At 55.1% G+C, this 22,095-nt stretch overlaps 1 protein-coding gene across 1 annotated transcript in view; it reads right to left on the bottom strand.

Moving 5' to 3' along the window:
• Positions 1–22,095, bottom strand: part of LOC140722827 (calsyntenin-3-like) — a 357,884-nt gene that overhangs the window by 287,237 nt on the left and 48,552 nt on the right. Inside the window, 7 exon segments of the mRNA XM_073037480.1 lie at positions 1,873–2,043; positions 3,010–3,236; positions 6,763–6,911; positions 10,979–11,139; positions 12,248–12,292; positions 14,529–14,691; positions 18,042–18,154. Coding sequence (XP_072893581.1) covers positions 1,873–2,043; positions 3,010–3,236; positions 6,763–6,911; positions 10,979–11,139; positions 12,248–12,292; positions 14,529–14,691; positions 18,042–18,154 — 1,029 coding nt within the window.

The raw sequence follows: 22,095 nt of genomic DNA, 5'->3' as shown, positions 1-22,095 counted from the left end.
AGCCGCGGGTGAATGTGGGACGTGTGTACCACCTACCGGAGATGGGGAGGACGCCGTGGGTGAACGTGGGACGTGTGTACCACCTACCGGAGATGGGGAGGATGCCGCGGGTGAACGTGGGACGTGTGTACCACCTACCGGAGATGGGGAGGACGCTGCGGGTGAATGTGGGACGTGTGTACCACCTACCGGAGATGGGGAGGACGCCGCGGGTGAATGTGGGACGTGTGTACCACCTACCGGAGATGGGGAGGACGCTGCGGGTGAACGTGGGACGTGTGTACCACCTACCGGAGATGGTCAGGACGCCGCGGGTGAACGTGGGACGTGTGTACCACCTACCGGAGATGGTCAGGACGCCGCGGGTGAACGTGGGACGTGTGTACCACCTACCGGAGATGGTCAGGACGCCGCGGGTGAACGTGGGACGTGTGTACCACCTACCGGAGATGGGGAGGAAGCCGCGGGTGAACGTGGGACGTGTGTACCACCTACCGGAGATGGGGAGGAAGCCGCGGGTGAATGTGGGACGTGTGTACCACCTACCGGAGATGGTGAGGACGCTGCGGGTGAATGTGGGACGTGTGTACCACCTACCGGAGATGGTGAGGACGCTGCGGGTGAACGTGGGACGTGTGTACCACCTACCGGAGATGGGGAGGACGCCGCGGGTGAACGTGGGACGTGTGTACCACCTACCGGAGATGGGGAGGACGCCGCGGGTGAATGTGGGACGTGTGTACCACCTACCGGAGATGGGGAGGACGCCGCGGGTGAATGTGGGACGTGTGTACCACCTACCGGAGATGGGGAGGACGCCGCGGGTGAACGTGGGACGTGTGTACCACCTACCGGAGATGGGGAGGACGCTGCGGGTGAACGTGGGACGTGTGTACCACCTACCGGAGATGGGGAGGACGCTGCGGGTGAACGTGGGACGTGTGTACCACCTACCGGAGATGGGGAGGACGCCGCGGGTGAACGTGGGACGTGTGTACCACCTACCGGAGATGGTCAGGACGCCGCGGGTGAACGTGGGACGTGTGTACCACCTACCGGAGATGGTCAGGACGCCGCGGGTGAACGTGGGACGTGTGTACCACCTACCGGAGATGGGGAGGACGCCGCGGGTGAACGTGGGACGTGTGTACCACCTACCGGAGATGGGGAGGACGCCGCGGGTGAACGTGGGACGTGTGTACCACCTACCGGAGATGGGGAGGACGCTGCGGGTGAATGTGGGACGTGTGTACCACCTACCGGAGATGGTCAGGACGCTGCGGGTGAACGTGGGACGTGTGTACCACCTACCGGAGATGGTCAGGACGCTGCGGGTGAATGTGGGACGTGTGTACCACCTACCGGAGATGGGGAGGACGCCGCGGGTGAATGTGGGACGTGTGTACCACCTACCGGAGATGGGGAGGACGCTGCGGGTGAACGTGTGACGTGTGTACCACCTACCGGAGATGGGGAGGACGCCGCGGGTGAATGCGGGACGTGTGTACCACCTACCGGAGATGGGGAGGACGCCGCGGGTGAACGTGGGACATGTGTACCACCTACCTGAGATGGGGAGGACGCCGCGGGTGAACGTGGGACGTGTGTACCACCTACCGGAGATGGTGAGGACGCTGCGGGTGAATGTGGGACGTGTGTACCTCCTACCGGAGATGGGGAGGACGCCGCGGGTGAACGTGGGACGTGTGTTCCACCTACCGGAGATGGTGAGGACGCTGTGGGTGAATGTGGGACGTGTGTACCACCTACCGGAGATGGGGAGGACGCCGCGGGTGAATGTGGGACGTGTGTACCACCTACCGGAGATGGGGAGGACGCCGCGGGTGAATGTGGGACGTGTGTACCACCTACCGGAGATGGTGAGGACACTGCTGGTGTTGGTGACCTGCAGACCCTTCTGCTGAATGAACTGTGGATCGAGCAGCAGCTGGTCACGACTGGGGTCCAGCGACTCCCCCAGAACAAACACCTCACACGAGTCCAGGCTGTGGATAAAGCTGTCTGACGCTAGGGGGTCTTGTGCTGGAGAGTGGGGTCGCAGGAGAATAGAGGGGGAAGTTGTGGAAGAGGGCAGAGATACAGAGGGAGAGGAGGGTAAAGGGGGCAGGAGAGTGGAGTGAGAGGAGGAGGGAAAAAGGTGTTAAGAGAGGAGGAGACAGAGGAAGAGGAGAATGGTGGAGGGAGAGGACAAGGAGGAGAGAGAGGGAAAGGAGGTGGAGGAAGGGGAGGGAGGAGGGCAGAGGGAAAGATGGTGGGGAAGGGGAAGAGGGGAGAGAGAGGAGGGGAGGAGGGTGGGCAGAGGGAGGAGATGGACAAGGCGAGGAGGTGGAGAAGGCAGGAGAGTGGGTAGAGGGGACATGGAGAGGGCAGACGGGGGTTTGACGGGGGACAGAGGAGGGGTGTGGTGAAGAGGGCAGAGAGAGAGGGGAAGAGAGTGAGGAAGGGGAGGAGGGGGTGTAGGGAGTAAGGAGATGGCCATGATGCGTGAGGGAGTAATGGGTGAGGGAGGGGTAAAACAAATGAGCATCGTACCGTATGACGTCCTGTCACTGCCCCACCCTTACTGTCCCACTCCCCACCCAGCCCTGAAACCAATCAACACTCCCCCTCCAGCACCGAACCCTTCTCCACCCACTCTGACCCCCCTCACCCCTCCCCACATTCACCCCAGCTGTCGCTGTGACTCCCAGCTCCCCCAGCCTGCACAATGCCCTCTCTATACCCCTTCCCCCTCCACCCACACACCAACCCCTCCCTCACCCCTCTCCCCACAATGACCCGGCCCCTATCTGGGCTCCGTTTCCCCCTGTCCCTCACTCACTCCTCTCCCCCCACACCGTCCCATCTATCTCCATGACCTCTGAAACACATCCCCTCCATCCCTCACCCTCCCCCTCAATCCCCTCGACCATACAAACCCTGCACCTCCGCAATCCTATCCACCTCCCCCCACCCCGACCACTCCTTCCCTGCTCTCCCCCCGCCTACCGGTGGGCTGCGGACTGGCCGTGTCCTGGGGTCGGAGGTGGTGGGTGATGGTGCAGGAGATGCGGAGCCCGGGGAACAGCTGGACTCCCCCCTCATCCTCACAGTCGGAAGCCGGTCGCGCCAGGTGGGGCTCACCCCTCACCATGATCCGGGGCTCCTCTGGCTCCAGTACTGCCAACAAGCCCTCCACTGGGGCCACGGAAACACAGGGACCCTCACTCAAGCACCTGGGGACAGAGAGACAGAGAGACAGAGTGAGAGAGAGAGAGAGAGAGAGAGACAGACAGAGAGAGGTAGAGACAGACAGACAGAGAGAGAGGCAGAGAGATGGAGTGAGAGAGACAGAGAGAGAGAGAGAGAGACAGACAGGCAAAGAGAGAGACAGAGTGAGAGAGACAGAGAGAGACAGACAGAGAGAGAGAGGCAGAGAGATGGAGTGAGAGAGACAGAGAGAGGCAGAGACAGACAGAGAGAGAGGCAGAGAGATGGAGTGAGAGAGACAGAGAGAGAGAGAGAGACAGGCAAAGAGAGAGACAGAATGAGAGAGGCAGAGAGAGACAGACAGACAGAGAGAGAGAGGCAGAGAAATGGAGTGAGAGAGACAGAGAGAGAGAAAAAGAAATGGGAGAGAGAAGGACAGACAGTAACAGAGAGAAAGAAAGGGAGAGAGAGAAGGACAGAGAGTAACAGAGAAAGAAAGGGAGAGAGAGAAAAAGAGAGAGGGAGAGGGAGAGAGAAAGAGGGAGGTGAGTGAGAGAGGGCGACACTGAGACAGATGGCCCCTGCCTCAAACTCCTGTGGGTGTGTGGGGGGAGGATGAGAGGGGTCTTGATAGAGATGTACTAGATTATGATGGCAGCACCTTTCTCCAATCACAGAGGACACCGTTTAAGGTGAGTGGAGTGAAATTTAGAGGAGGTGTTACCGGTAACATTTTTTTTTTAAACGCAGAGAGCATTGGGAGGCTGGAGTGATCTGGAAGAGGCAGCAGTCGAGGGTGATACTTCAGGAAAATGTTGGAGCGAGGCAGACAGATGATGGAAAAGTGAAGGGTTATGGGCTGTTGTGGGAGGGAAGGGGGTTAGATCGATGGCAGTTTACCAAGAACAGTCACAGTCACGGAGACGGCGATCACCCACGTCACACGACTCGGTGCGTAATGATGCTGCCTCACCAGAGTTTTATAAAGCTGCAAAATATCTTCCTAACTCAGTGTCTCAGTGAAAGGAAGAAGTTTGCTGCCTTTACCACCCAGTCAGCCTGCCAGCCACTTTCAGGGAGCTGTGGACTGAGACCCCAGGGTACCCCCCCCCCCCTCCAGTACATCACCGCTGCCGGGCTTGGCCACGCACTCTCCCTGAACACTTGATCGGTCAAAGTGCATCACCGTACCCTTGCCCGGAAGGATCGGATTGTGGACTTTGGGAAGTCGAGGGAACAGCGGTGGAAAGGGTGAGCAGTTTCAGGTTCCTGGGTGTCAACGTCTCTGAGAGTCTACCCCAGGCCCAGCCTGTCATGACGGTGGCTATACTTCGCAAGGGGTTTGAGCAAGCTTGGCATGTCACCCCAAAGACTCTCACAGGTTTCTGCTGAGGATTCTGACGGGTTGTATCACCGACTGGTGTGGAGGGGCCACTGCACAGGATCGGAAAAAGCTGCCGAGGGTTGTAAACTCAGCCAGCTCCATCATGGGCACTATCTTCCCCACCATCGAGGACACTTTCAAAAGGCGATGCCTCAAAAAGGCGGCATCCATCATTAAGGACCCCCACCACCCAGGACGTGATGGTTAGGGTGAGGGTAACGGTTAGGTCTCTACTCTGTATATTTGAATGCTCGGTGTATTATGGGTAAAGGTGATGAACTTACCATGGATCAGTACGTGGAACTACGATGTTGTGGCCATTACTGAAACTCGGTTGAGAGAGGGGCTTTCAAAGTTTTAGGAAAGATAGAGGATGAGGTAAAAGAGGTGGTGATTGGGGTGGGGGGGAAATTGCACTACTAATCTGGGCAGTATCACAGCTGCACCCGGGAGACATAATGGAGGGGTCGGACTCTGAGTCCATTTGGGTGGAACTCAGGAGTAGGAAGGGTGCAATCACACTGATGGGATTGTACAACAGACCTCTCTTTAACCCCCCTGCCCCCAGACAATAGCCAGCAGGACATTGAGGAGCAGATATGTAATCAGATTAAGGAAATGTGTGAAAATAATAGGGTTGTTGTCATGGGGGTTTCAACTTCCCTCATGTAAACTGGGATTTTCTTTGTGCAAGGGGGTGAGATGGAGAACAATTTGTTAAGTGTATCCAAGAGGGATTCTTAAATCAATACGTGGACAATCCATTGAGAGGAGGAGCTGTACTGGACATGGTGCTGGGTAATGATCCTGGCCAGGTGTCTGACCTTTCAGTGAGAGAGCAGTTAGGGAACAGTGACCACAACTCCTTAACTGTCAGGACAGCGATAGATAAGGACAGGTGTGGATCTTGTGGGAGAGATTTAAATTGGAGCAGGGCGATAGGCAGACACTAGGGAGAGTTCACTGGGAACAACTATTCTCAGGCAGGTCCACATCCGACTTGAGGAAGGCACAGAGTACAGGGCAGGTATGTTCCCATCAGAAGGGGGGACATGGACGGCAAGGTAAGAGAGCTTTGGATGCCGAGGCAAGATGATTTTAGTCAAGTAGGGATAAGGAAATGCAGGTGAAGATTACGAAACTGGAACCAAACAGAGCCCTTGAGGAGTGTGACGAAGCCAGCAAAGCACTAAAGGGGGGGATTGGGAAAGTCGGGAGGGGCCACGGGAAGTCCTTGGCAAGTAGGAACAAGGTGAACCCCAAGACACTCTATACCTACATCGAGAGTAAGAGGATACCTCGGGAGAGGGTGGGACCACTCAAGGATAAGGGGGAGGATATTTGCTTCGATGCGGAAGATGTGAGTGAGGTCCTTTGTTTCAGTATACGCCAAGGAGAAGGATGTGGAGGATAGGGAGATCAGTCCCGAGCATAGTGATACGCTCAGGCATTTCGAGGTAAAGGAGGAAGTAGTGGTGGGTCTTGCATTAAGGTGGAAGTCCCGAAAGCCTAATGGGATATACCCCAGGAGGCAAGAGAAGATATTCCTGGGGCCTTGAGCAATAACTTTGTGTCCTCTCTAGCCACAGGCAAAGACCCAGAGGACTGGCAGGTAGCTAATGTTGTTCCACGAAACGAGAAGGGAACCAGCGATAATCCTGGAAACTATAGAAAGCCCTGACTTACTTGCCTGATTGGGTTTTTGGCGAGGTGACGAGGGTGATTGATGAAGGTAGAGCTGTGGACAATGTCGACATGGATTTGACAAAGCTTCTCGTGGGGGGCTCGCCCGGAAGATGAAGGCGTATGGGATCCATGGTGAATTGGCCGCTTCAGAGGGTAAACTCCCACAAGCTTTTCCCCCTCACATTGGGTGGGAGTAGAACTAGAGGTCACAGTTTAAGGGTGCAAGGTGAAATATTCAAGGGGAACCTGAGGGGAGATGAGAGTGAGGAACGATGCGGGGAAGGCAGGTCTGATTGTAACATTGAGAGGATTGGATTGGTACATGCATGGGCGAGGTTCAGAGCGATGTGGTTCAAGTTCGGGGAGATGGAACGAGGTGGAATATTGGTCAGCATGGACTAAATGGGCCGAAGGGCCTGATAATGGGCTGTATGATTCTATATCACCCCGGGAGTGTGTGATGGGACGATGTGCACACTCACTTCATGGTGGTGGTGAGTTTGAGGGGCCGGACTCCTGGCGTGGCAAAGCGTAGTGCGTTACGATAGGTGACGTGCTCAATGGCTCGGTTGATGTTCTCGATGTCGTCCCCTTCCAAGACCAGCTGCGTCTGCGAAGGGTTAATATGCACCTGGCGGGCAGAAGGAAATGTGGAGGGAGAGGGGGAGCGGGACAGTGGAGGGGTGTGAGGGAGATGGAGGGTAGATGAGGAGGGGTGAGATGGAGGGAGAAAGGGCAGGGTGAGGAGTTGGGAAGGTGGGACCATAGCAGGGGAAGAGAGAAGGGGGAGTTAATGGAGGGGTGAGATGGAGATGGGGAGGTGGAGAATAGAGAGGTGAAGGAGAGAGATGGGGAGGGGGGTGTGGAAGGTGTTGGGGAGGGGGAGCGCGAGAGGTGAGGCAGAAGGTGGAAGAGAGAGGAGAAGAGGGGAAAGGAAAGCACAGTAAATATCTGATCCATCCACTCAACTCAACCCAGGGTCACCACCTGCTCAAAGGACTTCCCACACCCAGGTCAGTAGATCCCTCACCATCTGGGCCAAAGGATCTCCACCCCGGGTCAATAGATCCTTCACCATCTGGGCCAAAGGATCTCCACCCCGGGTCAGTAGATCCCTCACCATCTGGGCCAAAGGATCTCCACCCCGGGTCAGTAGATCCTTCACCATCTGGGCCAAAGGATCTCCACCCCGGGTCAATAGATCCTTCACCATCTGGGCCAAAGGATCTCCACCCCGGGTCAATAGATCCCTCACCATCTGGGCCAAAGGATCTCCACCCCAGGTCAATAGATCCCTCACCATCTGGGCCAAAGGATCTCCACCCCGGGTCAATAGATCCCTCACCATCTGGGCCAAAGGATCTCCACCCCGGGTCAATAGATCCTTCACCATCTGGGCCAAAGGATCTCCACCCCGGGTCAATAGATCCTTCACCATCTGGGCCAAAGGATCTCCACCCCGGGTCAATAGATCCTTCACCATCTGGGCCAAAGGATCTCCACCCCGGGTCAATAGATCCTTCACCATCTGGGCCAAAGGATCTCCACCCCGGGTCAATAGATCCTTCACCATCTGGGCCAAAGGATCTCCACCCCGGGTCAATAGATCCTTCACCATCTGGGCCAAAAGATCTCCACCCTGGGTCAATAGATCCTTCACCATCTGGGCCAAAGGATCTCCACCCCGGGTCAATAGATCCTTCACCATCTGGGCCAAAGGATCTCCACCCCGGGTCAATAGATCCTTCACCATCTGGGCCAAAGGATCTCTACCCCGGGTCAATAGATCCTTCACCATCTGGGCCAAAGGACCTCCACCCCGGGTCAATAGATCCTTCACCATCTGGGCCAAAGGATCTCCACCCCGGGTCAATAGATCCTTCCCCATCTGGGCCAAAGGATCTCCACCCCTGGGTCAGTAGATCCCTCACCACCTGGGCCAAAGGATCTCCACCCCGGGTCAGTAGATCCCTCACCACCTGGGCCAAAGGATCTCCACCCCTGGGTCAGTAGATCTCCCAACTCCTGAATTAGTGAGTCTCTCCACCCTGGATCAGTGGATCACCAGCTCCTTGATGAGTGGATCCCTCGCCCACGTCAGTGAATCTGACACCCATATGTCACCTTCTGTTTCAGTAGGTTCCTCTCTAGTTGGGACTATCTGACCAGCTCACACATGGGAGAGCAGACCCCTCAGCCCCAGCCCTGCACTGGATCCCTCTCCCATGGGAGAGCAGACCCCTCACCCATGGGAGAGCAGACCCCTCACCCATGGGAGAGCAGACCCCTCAGCCCCAGCCCTGCACTGAATCCCTCACCCATGGGAGAGCAGACCCCTCACCCATGGGAGAGCAGACCCCTCACCCATGGGAGAGCAGACCCCTCAGCCCCAGCCCTGCACTGGATCCCTCACCCATGGGAGAGCAGACCCCTCAGCCCCAGGCCTGCACTGGATCCTTCACCCATGGGAGAGCAGACCCCTCAGTCCCAGCCCTGCACAGGATCCCTCACCCATGGGAGAGCAGATCCCTCAGTCCCAGCCCTGCACTGGATCCCTCACCCATGCAAAAGCAGACCCCTCAGCCCCAGTCCTGCACTGGATCCCTTACCCATGGGAGAGCAGACCCCTCAGTCCCAGTCCTGCACTGGATCCCTCACCCATGGGAGAGCAGACCCCTCACCCATGGGAGAGCAGACCCCTCAGCCCCAGCCCTGCACTGGATCCCTCACCCATGGGAGAGCAGACCCCTCACCCATGGGAGAGCAGACCCCTCAGCCCCAGCCCTGCACTGGATCCCTCACCCATGGGAGAGCAGACCCCACACCCATGGGAGAGCAGACCCCTCAGCCCCAGCCCTGCACTGGATCCCTCTCCCATGGGAGAGCAGACCCCTCAGCCCCAGCCCTGCACTGGATCCCTCACCCATGGGAGAGCAGACCCCTCAGTCCCAGTCCTGCACTGGATCCCTCACCCATGGGAGAGCAGACCCCTCAGTCCCAGCCCTGCACTGGATCCTTCACCCATGGGAGAGCAGACCCCTCAGTCCCAGTCCTTCACTGGATCCCTCTCCCATGGGAGAGCAGACCCCTCAGTCCCAGTCCTGCACTGGATCCCTCACCCATGGGAGAGCAGACCCCTCAGTCCCAGTCCTGCACTGGATCCCTCACCCATGGGAGAGCAGACCCGTCACCCATGGGAGAGCAGACCCCTCAGTCCCAGTCCTTCACTGGATCCCTCTCCCATGGGAGAGCAGACCCCTCAGCCCCAGTCCTGCACTGGATCCCTCACCCATGGGAGAGCAGACCCCTCAGTCCCAGTCCTGCACTGGATCCCTCACCCATGGGAGAGCAGACCCCTCAGTCCCAGTCCTGCACTGGATCCCTCACCCATGGGAGAGCAGACCCATCAGCCCCAGTCCTGCACTGGATCCCTCACCCATGGGAGAGCAGACCCCTCAGTCCCAGTCCTGCACTGGATCCCTCACCCATGGGAGAGCAGACCCATCAGCCCCAGTCCTGCACTGGATCCCTCACCCATGGGAGAGCAGACCCCTCAGCCCCAGCCCTGCATTGGATCCCTCACCCATGGGAGAGCAGACCCCTCAGCCCCAGCCCTGCACTGGATCCCTCTCCCATGGGAGAGCAGACCCCTCAGCCCCAGTCCTGCACTGGATCCCTCACCCATGGGAGAGCAGACCCCTCAGTCCCAGCCCTGCACTGGATCCCTCACCCATGGGAGAGCAGACCCCTCAGTCCCAGTCCTGCACTGGATCCCTCACCCATGGGAGAGCAGACCCCTCAGTCCCAGCCCTGCACTGGATCCTTCACCCATGGGAGAGCAGACCCCTCATTCCCAGTCCTGCACTGGATCCCTCTCCCATGGGAGAGCAGACCCCTCAGTCCCAGTCCTGCACTGGATCCCTCACCCATGGGAGAGCAGACCCCTCAGTCCCAGTCCTGCACTGGATCCTTCACCCATGGGAGAGCAGACCCCTCAGTCCCAGTCCTGCACTGGATCCTTCACCATGGGAGAGCAGACCCCTCACCCATGGGAGAGCAGACCCCTCACCCATGGGAGAGCAGACCCCTCAGCCCCAGTCCTGCACTGGATCCCTCACCCATGGGAGAGCAGACCCCTCAGTCCCAGTCCTGCACTGGATCCCTCTCCCATGGGAGAGCAGACCCCTCAGTCCCAGTCCTGCACTGGATCCCTCACCCATGGGAGAGCAGACCCCTCAGTCCCAGTCCTGCACTGGATCCCTCACCCATGGGAGAGCAGACCCCTCAGTCCCAGCCCTGCACTGGATCCCTCACCCATGGGAGAGCAGACCCCTCAGTCCCAGTCCTGCACTGGATCCCTTACCCATGGGAGAGCAGACCCCTCAGTCCCAGTCCTGCACTGGATCCCTCACCCATGGGAGAGCAGACCCCTCAGTCCCAGTCCTGCACTGGATCCCTCACCCGTGGGAGAGCAGACCCCTCAGTCCCAGTCCTGCACTGGATCCCTCACCCATGGGAGAGCAGACCCCTCAGTCCCAGTCCTGCACTGGATCCCTCACCCATGGGAGAGCAGACCCCTCACCCATGGGAGAGCAGACCCCTCAGTCCCAGTCCTGCACTGGACCCCTCACCCATGGGAGAGCAGACCCCTCACCCATGGGAGAGCAGACCCCTCCTAATCCCTCTGGGCCGACGCACCTTCATGCCTTTGCCCAGACTCTCGAAGTCGCTGAAGTCGAGTCCTTCTCTACAGGAGTAGAGACACTCGAGAACCTGGTGACCATCCACGGGCCCAGGCCTGACCGTCACCCCCGCCAACAGCGCCACCAGTGACCGTTCCAGAGGGGGCTCCTGCGGGGCTGCAGAGGGGAGAGGGACAATCGGTCAGCATCACGTTCCCTTCACACTGTCCCTCTGTTCCCTCCTCTCCTCCCTCACTGCCCCTCCTCACCCTCTCCCTCCCTCACCTCCCCTACCTCTCCTCTTCACTCACTGCCCCTCCTCAGCCTCTCCTCTCCCTCCCTCACCTCCCCTACCTCTCCTCTTCACTCACTGCCCCTCCTCACCCTCTCCCTCCCTCACCTCCCCTACCTCTTCTCTTCACTCACTGCCCCTCCTCACCCTCTCCCTCCCTCACCTCCCCTACCTCTCCTCTTCACTCACTGCCCCTCCTCACCCTCTCCCTCCCTCACCTCCCCTACCTCTCCTCTTCACTCACTGCCCCTCCTCAGCCTCTCCTTTCCCTGCCTCACAGCTCCTCTTCACCCTCTCCTTCCCTCAGCTCTTCTCCATTACTACTCCTCCTCACCCTTTCCATTTCCTCCCTCATTGCCCCTACCTCCTCTCCACCCTCACAGAACTTCCTCAGCTTCCCTCCCTCTCCTCCAGTGCCCTCCTCCCCTCCCCTTACTCATTGTCCTTCTCTGTCCTCCCCCTCTCTCACCTGACCTTCCTCTCCCTTCACTCCTCCCTCATTGCCCCTCCCTCAATTCCCTTCTTTTATCTCTCCTTCCTCAGCTCTGCTCTTTCACCCTCTCACCCTCCACTCCATTCATCCCTCACTTCCCTCATTGCCTCTGTAACACCACACCCTCCCTCACTTCCCCTCCCCTCCACTCACTGACCCACCCTCAATTCTTGTCCACTCCTTTCCCTCCTCCCTCACTTCCCCTTAAATCTTCCCCTCCCAACCCTCCCTTCCTCACCCACACTACATCCCCTCCACTCACAACTCATTTGCCGACCCTCAATACCCCTCCCTCTCCTACCCTACCTCCCATTCACTCCTTCAATACCTCCCCTCCATTCCCTCTTCCTTCCACAACACTACCCCCAACCTCAGTGCTGCCAGCAGAGGGAGGGTTGGTTAGCGGCTCGGAAGAGGGTGCGTGGATCTTGAAGGAGGCAGGTAGGGCGGGAGAGGGAAGAAGGTGGGAGATAGGGTGGAGGGGAGGACAAGGTCTTTACCTGGGGGAACGTCGGTGATGTTGTTTGTTTCTGTCCAGATCTCATCTGCAGAGAGAAGATCAAACAGAGTCTTGAGAGAGGGAGAGAGCAAGGGGATGGGGAGAGGGAGTGGGAGAGAGAGTTAGCGAGAAAAAGAGAGGGGGGAAGGGAGAGAGACAGAAAGAGAGGGATAGAGAAAGAAAGATCAAACAGAGTCTTGAGAGAGGGAGAGAGCGAGGGGATGGGGAGAGGGTTAGTGAGAAAAAGAGGGGGGAAGGGAGAGAGAAAGAGAGGGATAGAGAGAGAAAGATCAGTCAGAGAGTGAGAAAGAGTGGGACACAGAGAGAGAGAGTGACAGAGAGAGAGAGAGGGACAGAAAGAGAAAAATGGGTCAGAGTTAGATCGAGAGGGATGGAGGGAGAGTTAGAATGAAAGAGGGGGGCACAGAGAGAGAGTGAGAAAGAGTAACAGAGAGAGTGAGAGACAGCCAGAGAAAGAGGGAGACACAGCAATATTTATATAGAAAGAGGGAGAGACAGACAGAGTGGGGGAAAGTGAAAGTGAGGAGGAGAGCAAGAGGGAGAGGGGGAGAGAGGGAAGGAGGGGGGAGAGAGAGAGCAAATGTGGCAACAGTGAGGGGCGGGAGATTGAGATAAAGTGAGACAGAGGGGAGAGGGGGAAGGGTAGATAAAGAGAGAGAGTGAAGTGGAGAGACGGGAGAACAGAGTGTGCTGAGTGGGAGGGGTGTGGAGTGGAAAGGAAGAGGGAGAGTGGGGGAGGGAGAGAGAGTATGGAGACAGAGGGGAGAGGGGGAAGGGTAGATAAAGAGAGAGAGTGAAGTGGAGAGACGGGAGAACAGAGTGTGCTGAGTGGGAGGGGTGTGGAGTGGAAAGGAAGAGGGAGAGTGGGGGAGGGAGAGAGAGTATGGAGACAGAGGGGCAAGGGTGAGAGAGTGAGAGACAGAAAGGAGAGGGAGGGACAAAGAGAAAGTGGGAGGGAGAGAGGGCAAAAGGGATGGTGACAGCGAGAGAGGGAGAAGGGGCAGCAAGAGGGTGTGGTGAGGGTGGCGGGGTCTGAATGGGGCGGGAAGGAAAGAATGAGCGAGGATGGGGAGAGAGAGAGAGAGATGTGTGAGGGGGGAGAGTGGAGAGAGAGTAGGAAGGAAAAGGGAGGGAGAGGGGTTGGAAGGAGAGAGGGGTGTAGAGACAGTATAAACGGGAGAGGGAAAGGAAGAAATGGGAAAAGAGGAGAAAAAAGATAGGGGATATAAAGGTAAGGGAGGGAGAGAGAAAGCTGAAGAGCGGAAGGGGAGAGATGAGAGAGGGAGTGAGTGAGTGGAGGAAGGGGAGAGAGAGGGAAGAAGAGGAGGTGAGAAGGAGTGTGTGAGAGAGATAAAGGGAGTGGGGAGAGAGAAAGGGAGAGTGTCAGGGTGAAAATGAGAGTGAGAGAGAGCAAGTGTGGGACAGAGAGACTGAGAGAAAACGAATGAGAACTAGAGAGAACTTTCCTGGAAATCTGGGAAGGTTCAGTATTACACCTAAAATTTTGACAAACTTCTATACACAGACAGCAGAGAGTATCCAGACTGGGACATCGTGGCCTGGTATGGAAAGCCCAAGAATGGAAAAGCCTGTGGAAAATGGAGGACACAGGGAAGCCCTCCCCCATCAGTGAACACACCAATAAGGAGCACTGACACGAGAAAGCAGCATCCATCGTCAGTGACCCCACCACCCAGGTCAATGCAAACACCCGTCTACACCACCCGACAGTCCGATCCACCCTCCCTCCCTCTCTATTAGTCTGTGCTGGGGAATGACAGCTGGTCTCTATTCCTCAGTCTCCCCGCGTTCAATAGGCCATAAGACTCCGGAGCTGAGCTCGGCCGTTTGGCTCTTTTGGTCCGCTCTGCCACTTCATCCTGACTGATTTACTATCCCTCTCGACCCCTCTCTCCTGCCTTCTCCCCGTAACTTCTGATGTCCTGTCTAACCCACAACGTCAACCTCAGCTTCAAATACACCCATTGATTTGGTTTCCACAGCCGCCTGTGGCCGATTCATCACAGATTCATCACCATCTTGCTGCCGAAACTCCCCCTCCTCTGTCCTCCAGGGACGTCGTTCTAATCCCAGCCGCGGCCTCGAGCTGCCTCGACAGGAGTGTGAAGGGAGGGAACGCCTGCCAGAGCACACGGTGACCCTGAATCCGGCGTGCGGGAGACTCGGCCACCCGCTCCTGCGCCGAGTTGGAGCGGGACGTGCCGTGCCGTCGAGTGGGGGAAGTGGGGAGCCGTACTCACCTGCCCAGCAGGCCCCGATGACCAGGCGAGGCTGAGGCCTGGGGGGACGGAAGGGGCCGCTCTCCATGACCAGGGCGGGTTCGAAGGTGACGCCGTCTACGTAGAGGACCACGGTGGGGAACTGGAGGCTCAGGGCGTAGTGGTGCCACTCATCGTCGCAGACCTGGGTGGGGAGAGAGGGGAGGAGAGGGTCAGGGGGAGCCCTCGACATCGCCTTCTCTGTCATCTACACGAACACGGGTACCGACCGGTCCGATGAGAAAACTTACCTCCAAAAGCATCGCAGGGTCAGAGCATCAGGCAAACAGTGTTCGTGCACAATTGTGCGTAAGGTTTACAAGAAAGAGCACCATCAAAAGCTCAAAGTAAAATTTAATGAGATTCTTTTTACTGCGGGCATGCTCGGCAAATCTATCGAACAGTAACTGTAAACAGGATCGATGAACAACAAACTGCGAATACAGATACAAATAAATAGCAGTAGATAACGAGGGCATGAAATAACAAGATAAAGAGTCCCAGGATGAGACCATCGGTTGTGGGAATCTCAGTAGAATGAGAGTCGCTATCCCCTTTTGTTCAGGAGCCTGATGTTCGGGGGGTAGTAACTGTCCCTGACCCTGGTGGTGTGAGTCCTGAGGCTCCTGTACCTTCTTCCTGATGGCAGCAGTGAGAAAAGATCATGGCCTTTGGTGAGGATCATGGTGAGGATCTCTGATGGAGGACGCTGCTTTCCTGTGACAATGTTTCCTGTAGATGTGCTCAATGGTTGGGAGGGTTTTACCCGTGATGTACGGGGCCCAATCCACTACCTTTTGTAGGATTTTCCACTCAAAGTCATTGGTGTTCCCGTACCAGGGCGTAATGCAGCCTGTCAGCACACTTTCCACCACACATCTGTAGAAGTTTGCCCAGGTTTTCAATGATATCCCAAACCTCCACAGACTCCTAAGCAAGTAGACGCACTGTCGTCCTTTCTTAAGCAATAATATTCCTATGATGGGTCCTCTGAGGTAGTGACACCCGGGAATTTAAAGTTACCGACCCTCTCCACCTCTGATCCTCCGACGATTACTGGCTCATGGACTTCCCTCTGCTGAAGCCTACAGTCAGTTCATTGCTCTTACTGACACTGAGTGAGAGGTTGTTGTGATGACACCACTCAGCCAAGTTTTCAATCTCCCTCCTGCATGCTGATTTAACACCCCCTTTGATAAATCAGTGGGATAAAGTTCACAATGGTCACGGTGCTGTTGTACCCTGGTGCTGCTGGCTGGCTCAGGGACAAGCATCAGTTGTGGGGGAAGTGGTCGTCATTAAACCTGCATCCGGAACTCCACTCGCTCTTCACTGATGTCTTCGCCCACTCTGCCAGCCCGGGGCCTGTCCGCCTGTTTGCCAGGGCCCAAACTGGCTTGTTATACAGCAGAGGGGGGGACTTACGCCTGTCGTTCAGGCCTGCGTGTGCCTGTAATGCAGTCCCTGCTGGTCCGTAATGCAGCTCTGTATGCCTGCAATATCATTACATCTGTAATGCAAAAGTGTCCACCTGTAATGCAGTCCCATCTGCCTCAAATGTGGGCTTGTATTGTAGACCAGTAACGCAGAGCCTCATGCCTGTGATAAGGCCCTGTACACCTGTAACAAAGGCCAGTGTGCTTATAATGTAAACCCAATGCCTGTAATGCAGGGGTGTCAAACTCATTTTAGGTCACGGGCCGGATTGAGCAAAATGCAGCTTCATGCGGGCCGGATCAGTCGGACGCGTGCGAACGCAGCTTTCGTTGCCTCCGTTTTTTCAGCCTGCTCTCATGTGTCTCAGTCTCTGCTATAACTACAAAGTGTTTCACTTTACAAATTCCGTTTCTTATAAAGAAGACTGCCGAGCAAGACTGCCGAATAAACACTAAAAACCCTGAAAAACATGGTACCTGAATAAACTCAGCATTAGCCATATCATACGCTATAGGCGCTTCGATTACTGGGGCCAGCTTTAATAGTAATTAGATATTATCTCGTGGGCCAAAGATAATTCCACCGCGGGCCGGATTTGGCCCGCGGGCCTTGAGTTTGACATATATGCTGTAATGTATACACGTATGCCTGTAATATAGACCCATATGCTTGTAATTCAGACCCATATACCTGGAATGCAGGACTGTATGCCAGCACTGCAGAGACCAAGTGACTGTAGTGCAGGTTTGTACACGTGTACCTCAGGTTCGTATGCCTGTTGCTCAGTACCGGCTCCCCGTTAGACATCAGGACCAGGGGTGATTCTTCACTTTGACCCTGATTCCTCCTGCCCCCACATGCCTCTTCCCCCGCCTGACCACATATACCTCTGGCTGGTGGTCTGCCCACACCACCCCCTCCTTACCCCCTCCACAGTCTATTCTCTCTCACCGCACAATTTCACGTGCCATTTATAATCTGTGTGTGACCAGTGACTTTGTGCCTGTAATGTTACTGCAAACAGGATTATCACTGTACCTGGCCTCACTCAACTGTTCAACAGGGCAATGAACTTCTCGCAGCCTTGTATCTCCCTCTCCCTCTTCATCTCCCTCTTCACTCTTGCTCTCCCTGTCTCCCTCTGTCTCCACCCTCCTCTCCCCTTCTCACTCTCCCTCTCCCCCTCTGTCTCCACCTCTCATCTCCCCCTTCCTCTCTCCCTTCCATCTCCCCTTCTCCCTCCTTCTCACCTCCCCTTCTCCCTCCCTCGCATCTTCCCCTTTCCCTCCTTCCTGTCTCCCCATTCCCCTGCTTCCCCTGTCCCCCTCTCCCCTTCCCGTCTTCCCTCCCTCCTGTCTCCCTCACACTATTACCACCACCTCCATCACTTCTCCTCCACCCCTCTCCCATGGCATCTCCATCTCCCCCGACAGGCTTCACTCGGCCTACTCTTGTGTCCATGGCAACCAGTGCCGGAGATTGACTGACTGTTCCTGCTGTTCCCATGGCAACAGGTTCAGGTGGCTTCCTGCTGCTGTCAAATCATCCAGGAGGGCACGCTTGTGTTTCCACGGCAAACAACCTGGAGGCTTCCTGTTCCCTCCATCACAGTGGAGGATCTGGCCTACAGCTGTGCCTATGGTGACAAACAGGAGGGGGGGTGGGGTGGGGTGTTTGTTTGATTCCTGTTTACATGGTGAACTACTCAAAGGGGACCGTCAGGCTCACTCCCATTCCCATAGCAACAGTCCCAGCATGGATACCACCTGGGTTTCCACGGTGACAAGACCGGCAGGGATGCACCTTGTTCCCACGGCAACCCAGACCTGGCAGGTTGACATCTCACTGCCAAGGTAACAGGCCGTCCCCACGGTAACCGACACGTCCTGTTGCCACCGAAACGGGTGCAGCAAACTGTTCCACCGCTCCAGACGGAGAAGTTCAGGCAGCCCCTCTCCTCGCACCTCCGAGGTGTCACTCCCCTCCGCCGAGTGTGGCCCCGAGGGGAGCGGCAACTCCGCGACACACCTCCCCCTCTCCCTCTCCCTCGGCCCTTACCTGCTCGAGCTTCCAGCGGAACTTGACCGGACGGGTGCTACCCAGCTGGGGCCAGTACAGGAAGGAGAAGCGGGGCCCCTGGACGGTCAGGGCATAGTGCGCAAAGCCCGAATCTGAGGGGCAGGAAGGGCACAGGGTGGGGGGGGGAGAGCAAGAGAGAGGAACAGGAGGGGAGGGAGGGAAGGAGGGTGGGGAGAGAGGGGAAGGGGACAGGGAAAGGAGAACAAAAGGGGAGAGGGGGAAGGGCAGAAAGAGGGTGAAAGGGGAAAAGATGGGGATTTGGGAAAGGGTGGGGAGGGGAAGAGGGGATGGGGTGAGGGAAAGGGAGGAACGGAGCAAGAAAGGAGGCAGAAAGGGGAAAGGAGAACAGGAAAAGGGAAAGAGGGGAGGTGAAAGACAGAAAGAAGGGGAAGAGGGAAAGAGGGGAGGGAAAAGGGAGAGGGGAAGGTGGGAAAGAGAGAGAGGGAAAAGGGGGTGGGGGATGGGGAAGGGGAGGAGGGGACAGAAGGGAAAGAGACAAAGAGGAGGGTGAGACAAGGGTGAATCTCTGCAATGTCCTTTCATCCCCTCCTCTCTCACTCAACCCCTCTCAACCATTCACCACCTCTCTCCATCCCTCATCAACCCCTACACCCCTCCGTCTCTGTAACCCCCTCCATTCCCTACACCCCTCCCTGTCTCTGCAACCTCCTCTGTCCCCTACACCCCTCCCTGTCTCTGCAACCTCCTCTGTCCCCTACACCCCTCCCTGTCTCTGTAACCCCCTCCATCCCCTACACCCCTCCCTGTCTCTGTAACCCTCTCCATCCCCTACACTAATCCCCTAAACTAATGTGGCAGGGGGATGGGAACAAGGGCAGAGAGACAGAGGGGTGTAAAATGAGGGTAGAAGCAAAAAAGTCGTAAGGTGAAAAGTAAAAGTGGCAGACAGGCAAATCCAGGGCAAAAATCAAAAAGGGCCACTTTTCAACATAATTGTATAAGGGCTAAGAGTGTTGCAGAAACAAGCCTGAAGGCTTTGTGTGTCAATGCAAGGAGCACTCGTAACCAGGTGGATGAATTGAATGTGCAGGTAGTTATTAATGAATATGATATAGTTGGGATAACAGAGACATGGCTCCAGGGTGACCAAGGGTGGGAGCTCAACATCCAGGGATATTCAATATTCAAGAGGGATTGACAGGAAAGAAAAGGAGGTGGGGTAGCATTGCTGGTTAGAGAGGAGATTAACGCAATAGAAAGGAAGGACATTAGCCTGGAGGATGTGGAATTGATATGGGTAGAGCTGCATAACACTAAGGGGCAGGAAATGCTGGTGGGAGTTGTATGCAGGCCACCTAACAGTAGTAGTGAGGTTGGGGATGGCATTAAACAGGAAATTAGAAATGTGTTCAATAAAGGAACAGTAGTTATAATGGGTGACTTCAATCTACATATAGATTGGGTGAACCAAATTGGTAAGGGTGCTGAGGAAGAGGATTTCTTGGAATGTATACGGGATGGTTTTCTGAACCAACATGTCGAGGAACCAACTAGAGAGCAGGCCATTCTAGATTGGGTATTGAGCAATGAGGAAGGGTTAGTTAGAAATCTTGTCGTGCGAGGCCCCTTGGGTAAGAGTGACCATAATATGGTGGAATTCTTCAGTAAGATGGAGAGTGATATAGTTAATTCAGAAACAAGGGTTCTGAACTTAAAGAAGGGTAACTTTGAAGGTATGAGACGTGAATTAGCTAAGATAGACTGGCAAATGATACTTAAAGGGTTGATGGTGGATATGCAATGGCAAGCATTTAAAGATTGCATGGATGAACTACAACAATTGTTCATCCCAGTTTGGCAAAAGAATAAACCAGGGAAGGTAGTGCACCCGTGGCTGACAAGGGAAATTAGGGATAGTATCTATTTCAAAGCAGAAACATACAGATTAGCCAGAAAAAGCGGCACACCTGAAGACTGGGAGAAATTCAGAGACCAGCAGAGGAGGACAAAGGGCTTAATTAGGAAAGGGGAAAAAGATTATGAGAGAAAGCTGGCAGGGAACATAAAAACTGACTGTAAAAGCTTTTATAGCTATGTGAAAAGAAAAAGATTGGTCAAGACAAATGTAGGTCCTTTACAGTCAGAAACAGGTGAATTGATCATAGGGAACAAAGACATGGCAGACCAATTGAATATCTACTTTGGTTCAGTCTTCACTAAGGAGGAAATAAATAATCTTCCGGAAATAGTAGGAGAACGAGGGTCTAGTGAGATGGAGGAACTGAGGGAAATACATGTTAGTAGGGAAGTGTTAGGTAAATTGAAGGGATTAAAGGCAGATAAATCCCCAGGGCCAGATGGTCTGCATCCCAGAGTGCTTAAGGAAGTAGCCCAATAAATAGTAGATGCATTAGTGATAATTTTTCAAAACACCTTAGATTCTGGATTAGTTCCTGAGAATTGGAGGGTGGTTAATGTAACCCTGCTTTTTAAAAAAAGAGGGAGAGAGAAACCGGGGAATTATAGACCGGTGAGTCTGACATCGGTGGTGGGGAAAATGCTGGAGTCGGTTATCAAAGATGTGATAACAGCACATTTGGAAAGAGGTGAAATCATCGGACAAAGTCAGCATGGATTTGTGAAAGGAAAATCACGTCTGACGAATCTTATAGAATTTTTTGAAGATGTAACTAGTAGAGTGGATAGGGGAGAGCCAGTGGATGTGGTATATTTGGATTTTCAAAAGGCTTATGACAAGGTCCCACACAGGAGATTAGTGTGCAAACTTAAAGCACATGGTATTGGGGGTATGGTATTGATGTGGATAGAGAATTGGTTGGCAGACAGGAAGCAAAGAGTGGGAGTAAACGGGACCTTTTCAGAATGGCAGGCAGTGACTAGTGGGGTACCGCAAGGCTCAGTGCTGGGACCCCAGTTGTTTACAATATACATTAATGATTTAGACTAGGGAATTAAATGCAGCATCTCCAAGTTTGTGGATGACACGAAGCTGGGTGGAGGTGTTAGCTGTGAGGAGGATGCTAAGAGGATGCAGGGTGACTTGGACAGGTTAGGTGAGTGGGCAAATTCATGGCAGATGCAATTTAATGTGGATAAATGTGAGGTTATCCACTTTGGTTGCAAGAACAGGAAAACAGATTATTATCTGAATGGTGGCCGATTAGGAAAAAGGGAGGTGCAACGAGACCTGGGTGTCATTGTATACCAGTCATTGAAGGTGGGCATGCAGGTACAGCAGGCGGTGAAAAAGGCAAATGGTATGTTGGCATTCATAGCAAAAGGATTTGAGTACAGGAGCAGGGAGGTTCTACTGCAGTTGTACAAGGCCTTGGTGAGAGCACAGATGGAGTATTGTGTGCAGTTTTGGTCCCCTAAACTGAGGAAAGACATTCTTGCCATAGTGGGAGTACAAAGAAGGTTCACCAGATTGATTCCTGGGATGACAGGACTTTCATATGAAGAAAGACTGGATCGACTAGGCTTATACTCACTAGAATTTAGAAGATTGACGGGGGATCTTATTGAAACGTATAAAATTCTAAAGGGATTGGACAGGCTAGATGCCGGAAGATTGTTTCCGATGTAGGGGAAGTCCGGAACGAGGGGTCACAGTTTAAGGATAAAGGGGAAGCCTTTTAGGACTGAGATGAGGAAAAACTTCTTCACACAGAGAGTGGTGAATCTGTGGAATTCTCTGCCACAGGAAACAGTTGAGGCCGGTTCATTGGCTATATTTAAGAGGGAGTTAGATATGGCTCTTGTGGCTACAGGAATCAGGGGGTATGGAGAGAAAGCAGGTACAGGGTTCTGAGTTGGATGATCAGCCATGATCATACTGAATGGCAGTGCAGGCTCGAAGGGCTGAATGGCCTACCCTGCACCTATTTTCTGTTTCTATGTTTTTACCCCTCCCTGTCTCTGTAACCCCCCCCGTCCCCTACACCCCTCCCTGTCTCTGTAACCCCCTCCGTCCCCTACACCCCTCCCTGTCCCTGTAACCCCCTCCGTCCCCTACACCCCTCCGTCCCCTACACCCCTCCCTGTCTCTGTA

The sequence above is a fragment of the Hemitrygon akajei genome, unplaced genomic scaffold, assembly GCF_048418815.1.
Source record: "Hemitrygon akajei unplaced genomic scaffold, sHemAka1.3 Scf000090, whole genome shotgun sequence".
NCBI lineage: Eukaryota > Metazoa > Chordata > Chondrichthyes > Myliobatiformes > Dasyatidae > Hemitrygon > Hemitrygon akajei.
Note: the sequence above shows the minus strand (reverse complement) of the source record. Positions and strands in the feature narration are given on the sequence as shown.